We start from the raw sequence: 18,806 nt of genomic DNA, 5'->3' as shown, positions 1-18,806 counted from the left end.
GCCCTGCAGGTCATGGCCACTGCTTCTGCCTCCACCATCCCATGGAAAGAAGGGCTGCCAGCAGCGTCTCCCTGCCCCTCCTGTGAGGACACCGAGGGGAGGGGAATCAAGCAGTTGCTGTCCCGTTCTCAGAACTGTAGCACACAGTCATTGAAGGAGACGCAGTGTGGCCATTGGGGATATAAAAGCAAATGACACACAGTCTCTGCCTTCACGTTGCTCAGACTCACTAGGGAAGGTGGCCTTGAGGATGAAAAAGTCATGCACAGGGCACGGTGGGAAAGAACTTGCCTTTCAGACTAACCCAGCCCTGGAGCCTTGACTTAAAATAGCCTTCTGGTATTTTCCTAGTAGTAAGAGAAGCCTGTAATTTGTAGAGAGGAGTGAGTCCTTTATGGTAGGTCACTTAAATTACTTGGAGCCTCACTTTCTAGAAAGTTTTTACTAACACAGCTTCTCATCCGCCCTGCTGGTCTGGAAACCTAGAAGCCAGAAGTGTTGCCTTGTCCATCTCAAGCTGGCCTGTGTATCTAAAAGAACAGCCTGATCTTGTCTCTCCTCCCTTCCGACTCCTCGGGGACTCCTAGCTGTCCTTGAGAGCATGCCGGCCCCTGGGATCAGGACTGTCTCCATGTCCCACCTGTCCAGCCCTGCCAAGCCCACAGCCTAAGTTTCCTCTCTCCCGCCACTTGTGCACTTCTGGACATGCCCTCCACATTCCAGTTACTCCCCTATCCTGACTCCCAGTGAGCCCCAACTCAGTGCACAAGGCTCCCCTCCAAGGTCTTTTCTCCTGGAAGCTGCCACCTCATAGACCTTCCCTCCAGAGGGGACAGTGCTTCCCAGGAGTCCTGCCTGGCAGGTACCGTGTTACACTGCGACTCAGGCACTGGTCTGGGCGCTGCTCTGCTGTTTGGGGTCCCTGCACCCTTCGTCTAGCCCGGGTGCCTCTGAATTGGTGCCAGTTGGAGCCTGAGGAGTAGACATGTGCAGAATTTGGGGTGCTAAGGGGCTCCCACAGGGTCCTGGAGCCCAGCAGGGGTGCAGTAGGTGTCCACTGACCGTGACTTGAAGCCTGATGGCCAGTAATGGGCTCCTAGACTGAGCAGGGGTGTTTCTTGCATCTCCCCAGGGAACAGAAAGCCAAGAGGAACAGTCAGTGGGTGCCCACCTTGCCCAACAGCTCCCACCATCTGGACGCTGTGCCCTGCTCCACGACCATCAACAGGAACCGCATGGGCCGGGACAAGAAGAGAACCTTCCCTCTGTGGTGAGCATGCCTCAAACCCTTCCCCGCCATGGATTCCACCTCAGTTTTAGCCTCTTCCCTCTGCTTTGACCTTGTGGTCCCTAAATTGCTATGCTGCCTTCTTGAAACTTGTCCCCCTCGGCTTCGAGGACAGCCAGTGTCACGCTTGCTGCTGCTCCAAGGCTCTGCCTGCTTTAGTCTCGCTGCTCTCTCCTGTCCCCAGCACCTCCAGTGGTGCTCCTGAAGGTGCAGCCCTTGGATCTTCCCTTGTGGTTTCAGACGCCATTCCACGGAGAAGCCTCTGGTTTGTTCCCTGCGGCCACCGGAGCAGATCACCACAAGCTGGGTGGCTTAAAACAACGCACGTGTATTTCTCACAGTTCAGGGGCAGGAGTTTCAGTGCAGCAAAATCAAGGTGTTGGCTGGACCCTACTCCCTCTGGAGGCTCTCGGGAGAAGCAGTTCCTGCCTGTTTTGGCCCCTGGTGGCTTGTGGTTGCATCACCAGTATGTGCCCCAGTGGGTCACAGGGCCTCCTCATCTTAAAAGGATGCTTGTGAGGTGCATCAGGGTCACTTGCAGAATCTTCTTCTCTTAAGCTAATTAAATCTGCAAAGTCCCCTCTCCCCCGTTTTGCCATATAATGATCACAGGTTCTAGAGATTAGGACTAGATGTCTTTTGGGAGGCATTTTTTTAAGTATCCACTCCCACTTTCATCTCTGCAGCCCGGCCTCAACCTTACACACTGTCCTCAGGTGTCTGTCACACGCTGTTTGCAGACCGTCCAACCCAGGACATAGCAATCCTAGCCTTCCTGCGCTCAGGCCAAAGCCTCAGAACTCTGCCCTCTTATGCCCCAGAGCTAGTCTCAGCAGATTCCTGCCTTCTCGGCCTTCCAAGTGTCCAGAATTGGACCACCCTCAGCCAGCCCCCCACTCAGGTGTGGGCCCCCTCGCCCCAGGGCAGATGGCGCCGCTCCTGTTGCAGGTCTTCCAGATACCCTGTCACGTGTCTGCCAGGACTGGAGTCCTTATAGCGGCTACCACTCTCTGGCTGCCTTCACTCTGCCTCAGACATACGAACCTCCATGCTGCCTTCAGAGCCACTCAGAAGCTTCTGCCCTTGTAGTTCCCTCTGCCAAGAGTTCACCCCTTGCCAGCATCTGCATCGCTGACCCCTTTTCCCTCTTCCTTCATTTTTCCCTTTCCTTCCTTTCGCTCTTTGACCTCACTTTCTCAGCACTGCTTTCCCCTCTTGTCCCTTTCCCTATCTGTGCTTCCCTGAGCCTTGGTGTCTGGCCTTTGTTTGTCTGTCACTTTTGCCCCACCTGAGACAGGTCTCAGCCCTCTGTATTCCACAGACTCCCTTAGGGTCCCCTTACCCTCTGGCATCTCCCCCATCCCCTTCACCACCGCAGTCTGTTCCCTTTTTGTCTGCCTAAAATACGGTTATGACCACAGAGCTGCCTTGCTTTGGGTTCTCCTGGGGCTCCCTCAGGGAAGAGGCTGGATTCCGTAGCCTGAGGTGGAGAATCGTGGGTACTTGTGGACGCCTGTAGCTTCTCTGCATCCCCCACGCTGCTCCCCCTCTTCCTTCCAGTCTGCACTCCTCCTCCAGGGCTCTGGCTTTTACTCCCCCAACAGCTCCTCACTGCTCCCGCCCCTTGGCTTTTGCTCAAGTGTTCTTCTTCTGGAAATATCATTCCTTTCCTACAGTTTTCTGTGAAAATTCTGCCTGCCCTGGGGCTTAAATCTGCTTTCCTTTGGGGTGCATCAGGGTTATAGCTCACTGCCCAAGGCCACAACTCCCTCTCCCTTCCCTATATGTCCTTGAAGAGTGAGCTGTGCCCTTGTGGCTGCAGGACCCCTGCTGACTCGTCTCTGCCAGCTCAGCTCTCAGTCAATGAGTCGCCGTAAGAAATGGGATTTTCCCCTCTGGCCAGGTTCACAGTGACCAGTAGTGCAGGGAGGGAGGTCCTGAGCGTGGAGACCCACAGCACCCCTTGCTGAATTTGCTGCCACTTCACTTCCAGCTTTGATGACCATGACCCAGCTGTGATCCATGAGAACGCATCCCAGCCTGAGGTGCTGGTCCCCATCCGGCTGGACATGGAGATCGACGGGCAAAAGCTGCGAGATGCCTTTACCTGGAACATGAATGGTAATGTTGGGCTCTGCGAAGCCCAGGCCCGACTGTGGTGGAACGGTTCTTTTTCTTACCTACTGCCCATTGGGATCCTGGACTCTGAACATGACATTCAGAGTGTCATGGCATAGATGGGGAGGGTGTGGACTCTGTGTTCAAATCCTGCTTCTGCCCCCCCATAACCTGAGGGTTGGACCCATGCGCTTCGGGTTCCTTCCTCTCCCACTGAGCGTGGGCGGGTCAGGGGCCAGTCACGATGCAGGCTCTCTATCCACAGAGCTTGATGATGACCTTGATGCTGCTTAGACCAGTTTGGCCGCGTGGCCATCCATACACCTCCCATCAGCCCTGTCCACCCCTCTGGTTTTTCATATCTGTGTGTGTGCTTATACCTCGCTGGGCCCCATAAGGTCTGCCCTTGCTCTGTTCTTCCTCTTCCCATCCTTGGCTTTGTAAGTCCTGGGTCAGGTTCCTGCTTTGCCCTGGCTCCCAAAGTCTGAGCATGACTCCATGCAAAGGAGCAGACGAAAGCATAGGGGATGTTTGCCGGAGTGTTGGGTTCTTATCCCAACGAGGAAGGAGGATTGCATCTGTGTTTATTTTTTCTTTATTGTTTTCCTGAATCTTTCAGACTGTTTGCAATAAACAGACTATTTATTTTCAGATCCAAACCAAACAACAACAATGAAAAACCCCAGTCAGTATCATTTTTTTTAAAGATTTTATTTATTTATTTGACAGACAGAAATCACAGGTAGGCAGAGAGGCAGGCAGAGAGAGAGAGAGAGGAGGAAGCAGGCTCCCCGCTAAGCAGAGAGCCCAATGCAGGGCTTGATCCTAGGACCCTGAGATCATGACCTGAGCCAAAGGCAGAGGCTTTAACCCACTGAGCCACCCAGGCACCCCATGAGTATCATTCTTAAGTGAAGGAAAGTTGAGACTGTCCAGAATCTCACCATCCCTGCTAATAGTTTCCCTGCCAGTCATTTGCACATGCAAACATACTTAACAGACTTGTAGTTAGAGTGCAAGTATAATTTTATTTTAATTCACTTATAAGTATCTCTCTGGTTTCTTTGGTCTTCATAATTAGTGCACGATTTTCTGATGAGTATAGTGCCTCTGTTTGCTCAAACTCCTCTGCTGTTAAACCTTTCCATGGCAGAGAACATCATTGCTTACAAGTTTTTTCTCCCAGAGGGATTTCCTCAGGGAACAATGTGTGTAGTTGTTGATACACGGTTGTCTTGAGCTTTCTGGAGGAATCTGGGTGCTTCCTGTGGTCATCTCCTGGCACTTGACATGCCAGGCCTGAGTCCAAGGGCCTCTGCCCAGCTCTGGGAACAAGACCCAAGAGCCAGGTGCCTGTCCTCCAGGGCCCATGGGTTAGTGGGCTAGAGAGAGGATATGGCCAGTGGGAGTTGGGATGAGGGGTTCCAGGAGCTTGTAATGAGCATAGACAGGGCAGGTATGGTGCGTTGGTGATACTCCAACATGGGGACAGGACAGCTGATGAGCCCTAGGCCATGGCCAGTGCTGCACAGCCTCTGTTACACCATTCCCGGCTTATCTCTGCTGGTGTGTGTTAGAGTTCATTGTTAATTCATCTTTCTCTCTCCCTGTTTCAACCCCTTGAGGTCAGAGAGCTGTTTTTGTTTGTTTGTTTGTTTGTTTTTTAAATCACTGCTCTTCTTACAACATTTAGCATAAAACCTGGCCTTAGGCCATGGCATAGGAACGTAGCTGTTCAAACAGACGCCGTACACGTATTATGTTATCCTTCTTCAATAACATGTAGAAAGCTCAAACTATTTATCTCTACTCCCACCCTATTTTAGAAGGGAGAAGGCATCTTACATGGGAACGCTGGGTACAAAAGAATAAAGCAAATGCAAAAGATGTCATTAGGGAAAATTGGATGAGGCAGAAAATGAAATGAGAAGATGCAAAATGAAGCCAGTGTTCTGGTTCATATACTCAGTTCAGTAGGCGTACGGTGTGAGGGGAGGGCATGCCACTCGGCCCTTTAGAACTGGGCAGAAAGCGACAGGATGATCGGTTCTGCAGTTCCTGGTGTGGTCAGGATGAGCAGCCAGTCGAGGCTCAGAAGCGACAGAATCACAACGTACTGTTTGTATCCAAAAGCACCTTTCCCCCTGGCTCTCAGAAAGAGGACACTGTAAAACGCAGTGAAGACCTGTATCTTTCTGGGAACACTGCAGGAGTTTCTCTGGGCTATTCCTCAAAGGAGTCCTCTGGTAACATATCCTATCCCCCACTAAGTATAATTTGGTACAAACCCTTGAAGAACCGAAATAATTTTGTTCTGCAAGCTCTTTATCAGCCCACAGTGGTACTTAGCCTGTCTAAGAGCTGTAATTCTTAACTGGTGATTAGGAAGCTCTGCCCCTGGCATGGGAGTTAAAATTGCATGTTCAGAATCACTGGTGTTCTTTGTGATCATATCTCATTTACTTCAAAATTTCAAGTAACTATGGTGGGTGTGAGATACTTTATCGTATCACTAAGGGACTGAAAATGTTGAGTGCCGTGAATGAACTACATATCCTCCAGAACCAGGACAGTCTTCAGACCTGGGATTTGGCTTCAACAAACTTTTTGGAAGGAAGCTGTTAATAATGAGTTCAAGGTTATCTTCTCTTAGAAGGATATGGAAGAGAGCTTATGTGAGTCACTGGTGAAGTATGACATCATCTGTCTCAATAGCCAGCCTCCCTGGGGTGTGTTAAAATCCTCCAGACAGGGGCGCCTGGGTGGCTCAGTGGGTTAAGCCGCTGCCTTCGGCTCAGGTCATGATCTCAGGGTCCTGGGATCGAGCCCCATATCGGGCTCTCTGCTCAGCAGGGAGCCTGCTTCTCTCTCTCTCTGCCTGCCTCTCTGTCTACTTGTGATCTCTCTGTCAAATAAATAAATAAATCTTAAAAAAAAAAAAAAAAAATCCTCCAGACAGGATGAGCTGCTGAACAAGTGGAACATGTGGACACCAGTGTGGCCCCACCAGGGGCTGAGGGCATCCCAAGGCAGTGCCCTGAGCTACCCCAGGAGAAGGTGTGGCATCTTCTCCTGCACACGGGCCAAGGGTGACCAGGGCCCTGCAGGTTAACTCTGTGGGGCGTGGCTACAGGAAGCAGGCTCTAGAGATTTGTGTCCATGTGTTCCCTTTGGATGCTTAAAAACCCTAAGTGACAGATTCAGGAAGCCAAGTGGATCCCAGCAGCATAAACCCAAAGAAATCCATGCCAAGGCCTATCTTAATTAAACTTCTAAAAACTAAACCCAAAGAAAAGATCTTGTAAGCCGAGAAAAAGAACACCTGACTTAGAGGGAAAGACCTAGGCTGACAGCAGATTTCTCATCCGAAACCATGGAGGCCGGAGAAAATGGCATGGTTTTTCAAGCACTAGAAGAAAAGGACTGCTGATCTTGAATCTTAAGACCCAGTAAAAATATCCTTCAGGAATGAAAGGGAAATCCTCAGATGAAGGAATACTATCGCCTAGAGACCTAACCTAAAAGAAGGGAGATGATAGGGCACCTGGGTGGCTCAGTCGGTTAAGTGTTTGCCTTCAGCTCAGGGCATGATCCCAGAATCCTGGGATCTAGTCCTGTATCAGGCTCCCTGCTCAGTGGGGAGTCTCCTTCTCCTTCTGCCTCTGCCCCTCCACCTGCTTGTGCTCTCACTCACTGACTCCCTTTCAAATAAATATTTTTTTTTTAAAAAAAGAAGGAGGGGCACCTGAGTGGCTCAGTCAGTTAAGTGGCTGCGTTTGGCTTGGGTCATGATCTCAGGGTCCTGGGATCAAGCCCTGCATCAGGCTTTGTACTCAGTGGGGAGCCTGCTTCTCCCTCTCACTTCCCCTCTATGTGCCCGTGCTCTGTTTCTCTCAAATAAATCTTATCTTAAAAAAGGGTATTATAGGGCGCCTGGGTGGCTCAGTGGGTTAAGCCACTGCCTTCGGCTCAGGTCATGATCTCAGGGTCCTGGGATCGAGTCCCGCATCGGGCTCTCTGCTCAGCAGGAAGCCTGCTTCCTCCTCTCTCTCTCTGCCTGCCTCTCTGCCTACTTGTGATCTCTCTCTGTCAAATAAATAAATAAAATCTTTTAAAAAAAAAAAAAAAAGGGTATTATAAAAGAAACTTCGGAACATCATGAAGGAAGAATGAATATGATAAGCAAAGGTACGGGTAAATATAATAAGCTTGCTTTCTCCTCTTGAGTTTTCTAAATTGTGTTCAACAGTTGATGCAAACGCGGTAATGCTGTCTGATGTGGTTCTAAACATATGTAGAGGAAATATATTAAAGATACTCATATTATAAATGGGGAAATGTAAAGGGACGTGATGAGAGGTAAGGTTTCTATACTTCACTTGAATTGGTAAAAATTAAGAAACCATAGACTGAAAAGTTATGTGTATATGATATTACATGTAGAAGGGCACTTGAAAATTCTCCACAAAGAGATATGCTCAAAAATACTACAGATAGGGAGCCTGGGTGGCTCAGTGGGTCGAGCCGCTGCCTTCGGTGCAGGTCATGATCTCAGGGTCCTGGGATCGAGTCCCGCATCGGGTTCTCTGCTCAGCGGGGAGCCTGCTTCCTCCTCTCTCTCTCTCTCTGCCTGCCTCTCTGCCTACTTGTGATCTCTCTCTGTCAAATAAATAAATAAAATCTTTAAAAAAAAAAATACTACAGGGGCGCCTGGGTGGCTCAGTGGCTTAAGCTGCTGCCTTCCGTTCGGGTCTTGATCTCAGGGATCTGGGATCGAGCCCCGCATCGGGCTCTCTGCTCCGCAGGGAACCTGCTTCCCTCTCTCTCTCTCTGTCTGCCTGCCTCTCTGCCTACTTGTGATCTCTGTCTGTCAAATAAATAAATAAATAATCTTAAAAAAAAAATACTACAGATAAATCAAAATGGAATCCTAAAAAATGTTCCAACTAATCCACAGGAAGGCAAGAAAAGAAAACAGGAAAAACAAAAACAAAGTGGCAGATGTAAGCCTTAATATGTCAGTAATTACCAGTTAAAAAAAAGAGATTCTCAGAGTGCATTTTTTTCAACACTTCATTTTTTTAAAAAATATTTTATTTATTTATTTAACAGAGAGAGACTCAACGAGAGAGAGAACACAGAGGGAGTGAGAGAAGCAGAAGCAGGCCTCCCGATGAGCTGGGAGCCCAATGTGGGGCTCAATCCCAGGAGCCCGGGATCATGACCCGAGCCAAAGGCAGATGCCTAATGACTAAGCCACCCAGGTGCCCCTCAACACTGTATTTTTTATTTATTTTTATTTTTTATTTTGTTTTAAAGATTTTATTTATTTGACAGACGGAGATCACAAGTAGGCAGAGAAGAAGGCAGAGAGAGAGGAGGGAAAGCAGACTCCCTGCTGAGCAGAGGTCCCAGGACCCTGGGATCATGACCTGAGCCAAAGACAGAAGCTTTAACCCACTGAGCCACCCAGGCACCCCAAAACTTCATTTTTTAAAGTAACCTCTACACGCAACATGGGGCTCGAACTCACAACCCCAAGATCAAGAATCACATGCTCTACCAACTGAGCCGAGTGCATTTTTAAAATGATAGATTATCTAAATGAAACTTATGTCAAATATAATGCTATAAGTAAGTTGGATGTAAGAACACAGAAAATATACATCATTCAGGAATTGATCAGAAGAAAGCAGAAACGGTAGCATTAGTATCAGATGAGGCTGACTTAAGAGCAAAGCAAATGACCACAGGTAGAGAGATGAAGTACAGTCATACCCCGTTCTCCATGGGGAATATGTTCCAAGGCCACCAGTGGGTGCATGAAACTGCAGATAGTGCCCAGTCCAATGTATACCATGTTTTTTCTTATGCATACCTACTTACAGTAAAGTTTATAAACTAGGTACAGCAAGAGATTAACAATAATAGGACAATTATAACAGTGCTGTAATAGAAGTTGTATGAATGTGGTCTCTCTCAGAATACCTTAGTGTACTGTACTTACCCTTGTTCTTGTGATGATTTGAGATGATAAAATGCCTACGTGATGAGATCTAGTGAGCTGTAGGATTAGCCTACTGTGATCTTCTGATGATACCTCAGAAGGATGGTCATCTGCTTCCAGACCAAAGTTGGCAACAGGTAACAGACTGTAGAAAGCAAAACCACAGATAAGGGTTGGGGGTGTCTGTAATGATAAAAAGGCCAGTCCACCAACAAGACATAGCAATCCTACATATGTGCGCACCAAACAGCAGAGCTGGAAAAAATGGGAAGCAAAAACAGAACTGAAAGGAGAAACAGACCAATCCACAATTACATTGCAGACTTTGGTATCTCTCTCTCTCAGCAACTGATAGAGCAACTAGACAGAAAATGAGCAAGATGAGCGGCGCCCGGGTGACTCAGTTAAATCCTCTGCCTTCAGCTCAGGTCATGATCCCAGGGTCTTGGGATCGAGCCCCACACTGGGCTCTCTGCTCAGCAGGGGGCTTGCTTCCCACTGCCCCCCGCCCCCATCTGTTGCTCTGCCTAATTGTCTCTCTTTCTGTCGAATAAATAAATAAAATATTTTTAAAAAAAAGAAAGAAAGAAAATGAGCAAGATGATAGAAACCCACCACCACAAGCAGCAGCCAGCAGTGTCAAGCATTTGTGGAACACTGCATCTGTCACAGCAAAATGCATACTCTCTTTAAAATCTTTTTTCTTTCTTATTTATTTATTTATTTATTTATTTGACAGAGAGAGATCACAAGTAGGCAAAGGCAGGCAGAGAGAGAGAGAGAGAGGAGGAAGCAGGCTCCCTGCTGAGCAGAGAGCCCGATGTGGGACTCGATCCCAGGACCCTGGGATCATGACCTGAGCCAAAGGCAGCGGCTTAACCCACTGAGCCACCCAGGGGCCCAAAATGCATACTCTCTTTAACTTCCTGTGGGACATACACCATACAAACCATGTCATGGGTCATAAAACAAACCTCAACAAATTTAAAAGAATTGAAATTGTACATTATGTGTTCTTCAACCAGAAGGGACTCAAATGCTTGTAAACTCGGCAACATGTTTCTAACTAATTCATGCTTCAAAGAGGAAACCTAAAAGGAGATAAGTGTATACATGAACCTGAATGAAAATAATCACATACCAAAATTGTAGGATACAGCTAAAGTAGTCCTGACAGGGTAATCTGTAGCATCAGAGTTTACAATAGAAAAGTAGAAAGTTTAGAATCTAATCTAAGCTTCTGCTTCGAGAATTGAGAAAAAGAAGAGCAAAATAAAACCAAAGCAAGCAGAAGGCTGGGCATAATAGAGCAGAAATCAACAACATTAAAAACAGAAAAACAATGGAGAAAATTAATGAAATACAGCTGATACTTTGAAAAAGCTCAGTAAAACTGACACACCTAGCAGGACTAGCAACAAAAGATGAAAACAAAAATTATCAAGTTCACTACAGATTTGGTAGATATCAAAAGGGAATACCACAAAAGCTCTACACACATAAGTTTGACAATTTAGACAAAATGGAGCAGTTTCTTGTAAAACATAAGCTACCACAGTTCACTCATTATCAAATAGATAATTTGAATTGCCCTATCACTATTAAGAAATATGATTCATAATTTGAAAACCTCTCCAAAAGGAAATTTCCAGGCACAAATAGTGGCTCTGGGGAATTTTACCAAACATTTAAAGAAGAACTAACATAAATTCTCTGCAGTCTTTTCCAGAAAATAGAAGAGGGAACACTTCCCAATGAATTTTACTGCCCCCCTGCATTCCACAAAGCTCATACTACCTTGTTATCAAAACTAAAGACAGTACAGAAATAAATTGTAGACCGGTATCCCTAATGATTATAGACATAAATCGGTTTGTTTTAAAAAGATTTTTTTATTTATTCATCAGAGAAAGAGAGATCACAAGTAGGCAGGGGGGGTGGGGGGGGGTCAGAGAGGCAGGCAGAGAGAGGGGGGGGAAGCAGGCTCCCCGCTGTGCAGAGAGCCCGATGTGCAGCTCGATCCCAGGACCCTGAGATCATGACCTGAGCCACCCAGGTGCCCCATATAGCCACCCAGGGACGCCTGGGTGGCTCAATCAGTTAAGCCACTGCCTTTGGGTCAGGTCATGATCCCAGGGCCCTGGGATCCAGTCTTGGCAACGCTCCTTGCTCAGCAGGGAGCCTGCTTCTCTCTCTGCCTCTTCCTGCCACACTGCCTGCTTGTGTGTGCGCTCTCTGTCTCTGTCTCTGTCTCTCTCTGACAAATACATAAATAAATAAAATCCTTAAAGTAGATTTTGTGCTCAGCACGGAGCCGATGCAGAGCTTGAACTCACAACCCTGAGATCAGGAACTGAGCTAAGATCAAGAGTCAGAACAAATGACTGAGCCACCCAGGCACTGGGACACATAAATCCTTAACAAAAGAGTAGCAAACAGAATTCAGCAATATATAAAAAAAATTGTACACCAGTGACCCAAATAGGGTTTGTTATTCTGGGGATGCAAATCTAGTTAAATGTTTGAAAATCAGTCTACATAATGTACCGTATTAACAGACTAAAAAAGAAAAACCAGGCGATAGCAATTTGTTGCAGAAAAAAAATTAACAGTCATTCTTGACAAAAACTTGAAGCAAAATGAGAATAGAGGGAAACTACTTCGATATAATAAAGAGTATATTCAAAATATCCTATAGCTAACATACTTAATGGTGAAAGACTGAATGTTTTCTGCCTATGATCAGGGACAAAACAAAGATGTCTGCTCTCATCACTCTTGTACCTAGCCAGTGCAGTTGGGCAAGAAAATTAAATTGAAAACTTAGAGATCAGAAAGAAACTGTCCCTGTTTGGGGGTGGCTTAGTTGGTTGGGTGCCAACTCTTGATTTTGGCTTGGGTCTTAATCTCAGGGTCCTGGGATTGAGTTCCACGTTAGACTCTGCACTCACCAGGGATTCTGCTTCAGGATTATCTTTCTACCTCTGCCCCTCCTCCTGCTCACACACACACTCTCTCTCTAAAATAAATCGTAATAAGTAAATAAGTAAACTCTCCCTATTTGTAGACGACATGATTGTCTACATAGAAAATCCCAAAAGATCTACAAAAAACCTGTTAACACTAGGGATGCCTGGGTGGCTCAGTTGGTTGGACGACTGCCTTTGGCTCAGGTCATGATCCCGGAGTTCCAGGATCGAGTCCCGCATCGGGCTCCCAGCTCCACGGGGAGTCTGCTTCTCTCTCTGGCCTTCTCTTCGCTCATGCTCTCTCTCATTGTCTCTCTCAAATAAATAAATAAATAAAATCTTTAAAAAAAAAAACAAAAACCTGTTAACACTAATGATGAGTTCAGCAGGGTCATAGGATACAAGATAAACATGCAAAAATCAATTGTATTTCTATGTACTATTGGTGTACAGTGGGCACTCAAAAATATGTTACCATTTACATTGACATAATAAGAAAAGGAATACTTTGGGGGCACCTGGGCAGTGCAGTTGGTTGAGCAACCAACTCTTTGGCTCACGTCATGATCTCAGAGTGTGGCATCAGGCTCCACATTCAGCATGGAGTCTGCTTGGGATTTTCCCTCTACCCCCATGCACACACACGAGTTCTCCATCTCTGAAAATCTTTAAAAAGAGAAAAACAGTACTTTGGTGTAAATCTAGCAGACATTTATAGGACTTATATGCCAAAACTAGAAAAACGCCAATAAAACTAATTAAAGAAGATTGAAATAAATGGACAGGCATACCATGTTCATGGATTAGAATACTCAAGATGTCAGTTCCCCTAAATTGACCTGCAAGTTGAATGCAATTCCTGTGAAAATTTCAATAAGACTTTTTGTATATGTAGACAAAATTACCTAAATTTGAATGGAAAGGCAAAGGAACTAGAATAACTAAAGCAGTTTTGAAAAAGAATAAAGTAGGAGGAATCAGTCTCCCCAGTCTCAAGTCTTAACATATAGCTACAGTAATCAAGTCTGCATGTTAATCTACAGTTATCTCAAACTAAAAAGTTTAGTAATGTTTTGCACATTGTACTCATAGGGTGCTTCATAGGGCACTTCAGCTCTATGCTGCAGTTTCCAAAATTAACTATGCTTGCTTGCTATATGAGTTACTGATCTTACTGGCTGAGTGTTCTGGGTCTGTCCTGGTGGTACTGTTAGGATGGCTGGTCTCTAGCCCTTCTGGGCTAGTGAGGAAATAGTAGGGTAAGTTGTTGAACAGACCTTGTTCCTGATGATGGAATCATGCTGTGTACCAATAAGGGGATGCATCCTTTCTTGTCTGTGGCTCATCCCAGAAGTGGTGCATAGCCATTACAGTTTGGGTTACAACAATAGGGCAGAACAGATAGAACATTTGATCTCATGGTACCTTGCTAACTGGCCAGTTGCAGATGGCCCAGTGCAAATTCATAACCTGGTATGGCTACATTTCCAGCATCCAGGGTCCATTTACACCTGCATATTTGTCACCTTTTTATGTATATGTCCTGCCCTGAGAGAAGCTGAAGTAAGGTCCCTAAAAAGCCACAAGCAGCCTAATATCTCAGGGATTTCTCTTTTGGAAAGGAAGTGGTGAATGATGGTATGCCAATGGGACGCTGACCTCAAAGTGACTTATCTGGAAGGAGACTATTATTTTGGTCAGACTTCCATAACAAAATACCAGACTGGATTATTTAAACGATAATTCATTTCCTCTCCATTCAGGAGTCTAGAAGTCCCAGATCAAGGTGTCAAAGGATTGTATGTGGAACGAGGGCCAGAAGCCGGTGATGCTCTTCCTCCACTTCCTCCCCCGGCTCCATCTCTGGGAGGGTTACCCACCCTCCCAGAGTGGTCATTCCCTTCATCCTCAACTTTGTTGGGGAGGTCTAGTAGAAAAGGAAGGGGATGGGGAGGCTAGGGCCAAACATGGCGAAGTTAGGTCCTGCAATCAGTTGGCAATTCCTGCCCTTTTTCCTGATTTCAGAGAAGCTGATGACCCCTGAGATGTTTTCAGAAATCCTCTGTGATGACCTGGATTTGAACCCGCTGACATTTGTGCCAGCCATCGCCTCTGCCATCAGACAACAGATAGAATCTTATCCCACGGACAGCATCCTGGAGGACCAGTCAGATCAGCGTGTCATCATTAAGGTGGGCAGTTCTTCACCCTGCTCCAGAGCCTGTCTTGTCCTGGGTGGTTATAGGGTGCTGAGAGTACATTGAGTCCTTGAACCTCCTTGGCCTTAGGGTCCATGCTGTGGAATTGGACTTCTGGAAAGCTATCCTAAAGGTAGCATGTGACTCTTTACCCCAGGAAGGGTTGTGGCTGTTTTCTCTGAGTAAGAGATGTATTCTGGGTGTATTCAGGGCATTGCCAGGTGTTGAGCAGAGCCCGAGTGGTACAGAGGAGATGAAGCCGGCTGACAGGCAGAACAGGGAAGCCCACAGTGAGATGGACAGCAGTGCCACATTCTTCCTGTGGACTGGCTGGGTCAACCACACTTCTCACTATCTAGTAACCCACTTCAGTTCTGGAGGAAGATGTTGCCTTACCCATTGTTTTGCAGGTGAAGAGCTTGCCACATGAAGAGGTGAAATCACCTGCCCCATACTGCCCAGCTGATAAGTAGTAGTGCTGAGATTTAGGCCTAGGCCTGCTTGCTATAGCACCTGTGTGGTGTGAGGTGTTATTTCATTGTGGCTTCGATTGGCATTTCTGTTAATTAGTGATGTTGAATATCTTTCGTGTGCCTTTTGGTCAATTATAGATCTTTGGAGAAATGTGTTCAAGTTCTTTGCCTTTTTTTAATCAGGTATTTTGTTCTTTTGTTGTTGAATTTAACAAGTTCTTTATATATTGTGGATATCAGCACTCTATCAGATATGTGATTTGTAGATATTTCATCCTGTTCTGTAGGTTGCCTTTTTACTCTTTTTTTCTTTTTAAATTTTATTTATTTATTTGGCAGAGAGAGAGAGAGAGATCACAAGTATACTGAGAGGCAGGCAGAGAGAAGAGGGGAAGCAGGCTCCCTGCTAAGCAGAGAGCCCGATGTGGGGCTGGATCCCAAGACCCCAAGATCATGACCTGAGCCAAAGGCAGAGGCATATCCCACTGAGTACCCAGGTGCTCTGCCTTTTTACTCTTTTGATGGTGTCCTTTGATAAATAAAAGTTTTTATTTTGATGAAGTCCAGTTTGTCCTTTAATTTGTTCCCTGTGCCCTTGGTCTCATATCTAAGAAATCACTGTCAAATCCAATGCTATGAGGCCTTTTTCTGTTTTCTTTTAATATATTTATAGTTTTAGCTCTTACATTCGGGTTTTTCATCCATTTTGAGTTAATTTTTATATATGGTGTCAGGTAAGGGTGTCAGGGTCTAACTTAATTCTTATATATGTGGATAGCCTGTTTTCCCAGCATCATCTGTGGAAATGACTTTCTTTTCCACATTGAATGGTATTGGCACAATTTGTCAAAAATAATTTGCCTGTATATTTGAGAGTTTATTTCTGGGAATTCTTTTTTTTTTTTCTTTTAAGATTTTATTTATTTACTGACACAGAGAGAGAAATCACAAGTTTGCAGAGAGACAGGCAGAGAGGGAAGGGGAAGCAGACTCCCTGCTGAGCAGAGAGCCTGATGTGGGGCTTGATCCCAAGACCCTGAGATCATGACCTGAGCCCAAGGCAGAGGCTTAACCCACTGAGCCACTCAGGCACCCCTATTTCTGTTTTGTTGGTCTCTGTGTTTGTTTTTATGTCAGTACCACACTGTTTTGATTACTATAGTTTCTGAAATTAGGATGTGTGAGTCTTTCAGCATTGGTCTTCTTTTTCAAGATTGGTTTTACTCTTCAGGGTCCCTTAGATTCAGTTCAAGATGGATTTTTATTCTGTTTCTGCAAGAAACATTGTTGAAATTTTGGTAGAGATTGCAATGAATTTGTAAATTGCTTTGGATAGTCTAGACATCTTAATAATACTCTGTCTTCCAGTCCATAAACATGGGATACCTTTTCATTTATTTATGCTCTCTTTAATTTTTTTGAGCAGTTTTTGTAATTTTCATCATACAGGCGTTTCACCTCTTTGGTTAAGTTAAGTCATAAGTATTTTATTCTTTTTGACGCTGTTCTGAAAGAAATTGTTCTCAATTTTTTTTTTCAGATTGTTTATTCATGTATAGAAATGCAGCTGATGAGTTGTATGTTGACTTTGTTTCTTGCTGCTTTGTTGCATTTGTTCTAACAGTTTTTTTGTATGTGATCTTTAAGATTTTCTATGTATAAGATCATATCCTCTATAAATAGAAGTAACCTTCACTCTTCCTTTTCCAATTGGGATACCTTATTTCTTTTTCTTGGCTAGAAATTCCAGTATTCTGTTGACTAGAAATGACAAGAGCAAGCCTTGGCTAGTTCCTGATCTTAAAGGAAAACCTTTCTGGTGTTACCATTGAGTATGATGTTAACTATAGGTTTTTCATATGTGGATTTTATTAAGTTGAAGTTTTTTTCTTTTTGTAGTTTGTTGAGTTTTTTGTATGAAAGTTTGTCAAATTTTGTCAAATGCCTTTTCTGTATTAATTCAGGTGATCCTGTGTTTTTTGTTTTTCAGTCTGTTGATATGGTGTGTTACATTGGTCAGTTTTTGTTTTGAACCATCTTTGCCTTGCTAGAATAAATCCCATTTGGTCATGGCATATAATTCTTTTAATATTTCACAAAATTCAGTTTGCTAGTATTTTGTTAAAGATTTTTACATCAGTGTTTATGAAGAATATTGATCTGTAGTTTTCTTTTCTTATAGTATCTGGCTTTGATATCTGGACAACAAGCTATGAAGTGTGTTCTTTCCTCTTCAGTTTTTTGACAGAATTTTAAAAGGATTGATGCTGGTTCTTCTTTCAGTGTTTCATAAAAATCACCAGGGAAGCCATTAGGACCCAGGGCTTTTCTTTGTGGGGAAGTTTTTGTTTACTCATTCAGTCTCCTTACTAGTTGATTTCTTTTCATTCTTTCCTTTTTTTTTTTAATGTGGGCTTGAACTTGTGACCCAAGATCAAGAATTGCGTGTTCTGGAGGGCACCTGGGTGGCTTAGTCAGTTAACATCTGCCTTCAGCTCAGGTCATGATCCCAGGGTCCTGGAATCAAGCCCTGCGTCAGGCTCCCTGCTCATCGGAGAGCCTGCTTCTCCCTCTTCCTCTGCCTGCTGCTCTGCCTGCTTGGGCTCTCTATCTTTCTGTCAAATAAATAAATAAAATCCTTAAAAAAAAAAAAAAAAAAGAATTGCATGTCCTGGGATATCTGGGTGGCTAAGTTGGTTAAGTGTTTACGTTTGGCTCAGGTCATGATCCCAGGATCAAGTCCTGTGTCAGGCTCCCTGCTTCTTCCTCTCCCTCTGCCTCTGTGCGATCCCTCTCTCTCTTTCAAATAAATAAAATCTTTTTTAAAAATTAAATTAAATGTAAAAAACAATTAAAAACTGCATGTGCTACTGATTGAGCCACCCAGGTGCCCCACTGGTTAATTTCTTTTGAGAGAAATACGAATCTGTTTTTCTTAACCCATTCTAGTTTCGTATTTTGGCTGGCCAAGCAGCAGAGAAAGGGCATGCTGAGAGGGAAGGGGAACTTCACAGAGAAATGGGGGCAGTGGGAGCCTCACCTGCATTCTCATGCCTAGTCTCTCATCTCTGAAGGATGTCCCTGAGGACTCCGCCCTGTGCCAAGTCTTCGAATCCTCGCCTGTAACTATAACCGTAGTGGGGAAGTGGCCTTACGGATTTAGCCACCCCCACCAACATTTTCCAAATAGTTGGGGTTGGACATGAATAGGGTCCTCATGAATCTGACCAGCTGGCTTCCTGATATTTTTTTCTCAGGATTTTTGGGTGTGTGTGTTGTTTCAAATCCTCGTGGAGCTTATGGGCAGCCATATAGGAAGTTGTCAGGTGGTTGAAAATCTGCTGAGGGTTGCCACCATCTCTCCTGACCAGAGGCTTTCTTGGCAACTAGGCAGCTGTGGGGCCCCTTCAGGCCCTCCATCCCACCTGTCGTCCCCATTCCCCGCCTCAGGTGGAGTTTCCTGCCCGGCTCTGACACAAAGGCTCGCTAGCACTAAGGTCGGACACAGCTGGCCCAGGGAAGTTTTGCTGCTCAAAACATTGCACAGGCCTTCCAGATCCCTTTGTGGAAACTGGAGCCCTTAGGAAACTGGAGCCTTCAGGCCCAGCTCTGCCTAAGATCCTTCTCTCCACGGAGCCCCATGGTCTGCTCTCTATGTCCATTCAGTTTTTCCTAAAATGCTGCCTTCCCCCAGGAGGCCTCAGCCTCCATTCACATATTTCACTTGCTTTGGTGTCTCTTCCCCAGCTGGAA

The 18,806-nt window shown here is 45.4% G+C and overlaps 1 protein-coding gene across 2 annotated transcripts in view; it reads left to right on the top strand.

The window, feature by feature from the left end:
- SMARCB1 (SWI/SNF related, matrix associated, actin dependent regulator of chromatin, subfamily b, member 1) overlaps nt 1-18,806 on the top strand; it is a 37,667-nt gene that overhangs the window by 9,661 nt on the left and 9,200 nt on the right. For both annotated transcript variants that reach the window (XM_059408974.1, XM_059408973.1), the window contains exons 4-6: nt 1,133-1,270; nt 3,282-3,409; nt 14,408-14,574. In XM_059408974.1, coding sequence (XP_059264957.1) covers nt 1,133-1,270; nt 3,282-3,409; nt 14,408-14,574 — 433 coding nt within the window. The remainder of the gene's footprint in view (nt 1-1,132; nt 1,271-3,281; nt 3,410-14,407; nt 14,575-18,806) is intronic.

Source organism: Mustela nigripes, chromosome 8, assembly GCF_022355385.1.
Source record: "Mustela nigripes isolate SB6536 chromosome 8, MUSNIG.SB6536, whole genome shotgun sequence".
Taxonomy (NCBI): Eukaryota; Metazoa; Chordata; class Mammalia; order Carnivora; family Mustelidae; genus Mustela; species Mustela nigripes.
Note: the sequence above shows the minus strand (reverse complement) of the source record. Positions and strands in the feature narration are given on the sequence as shown.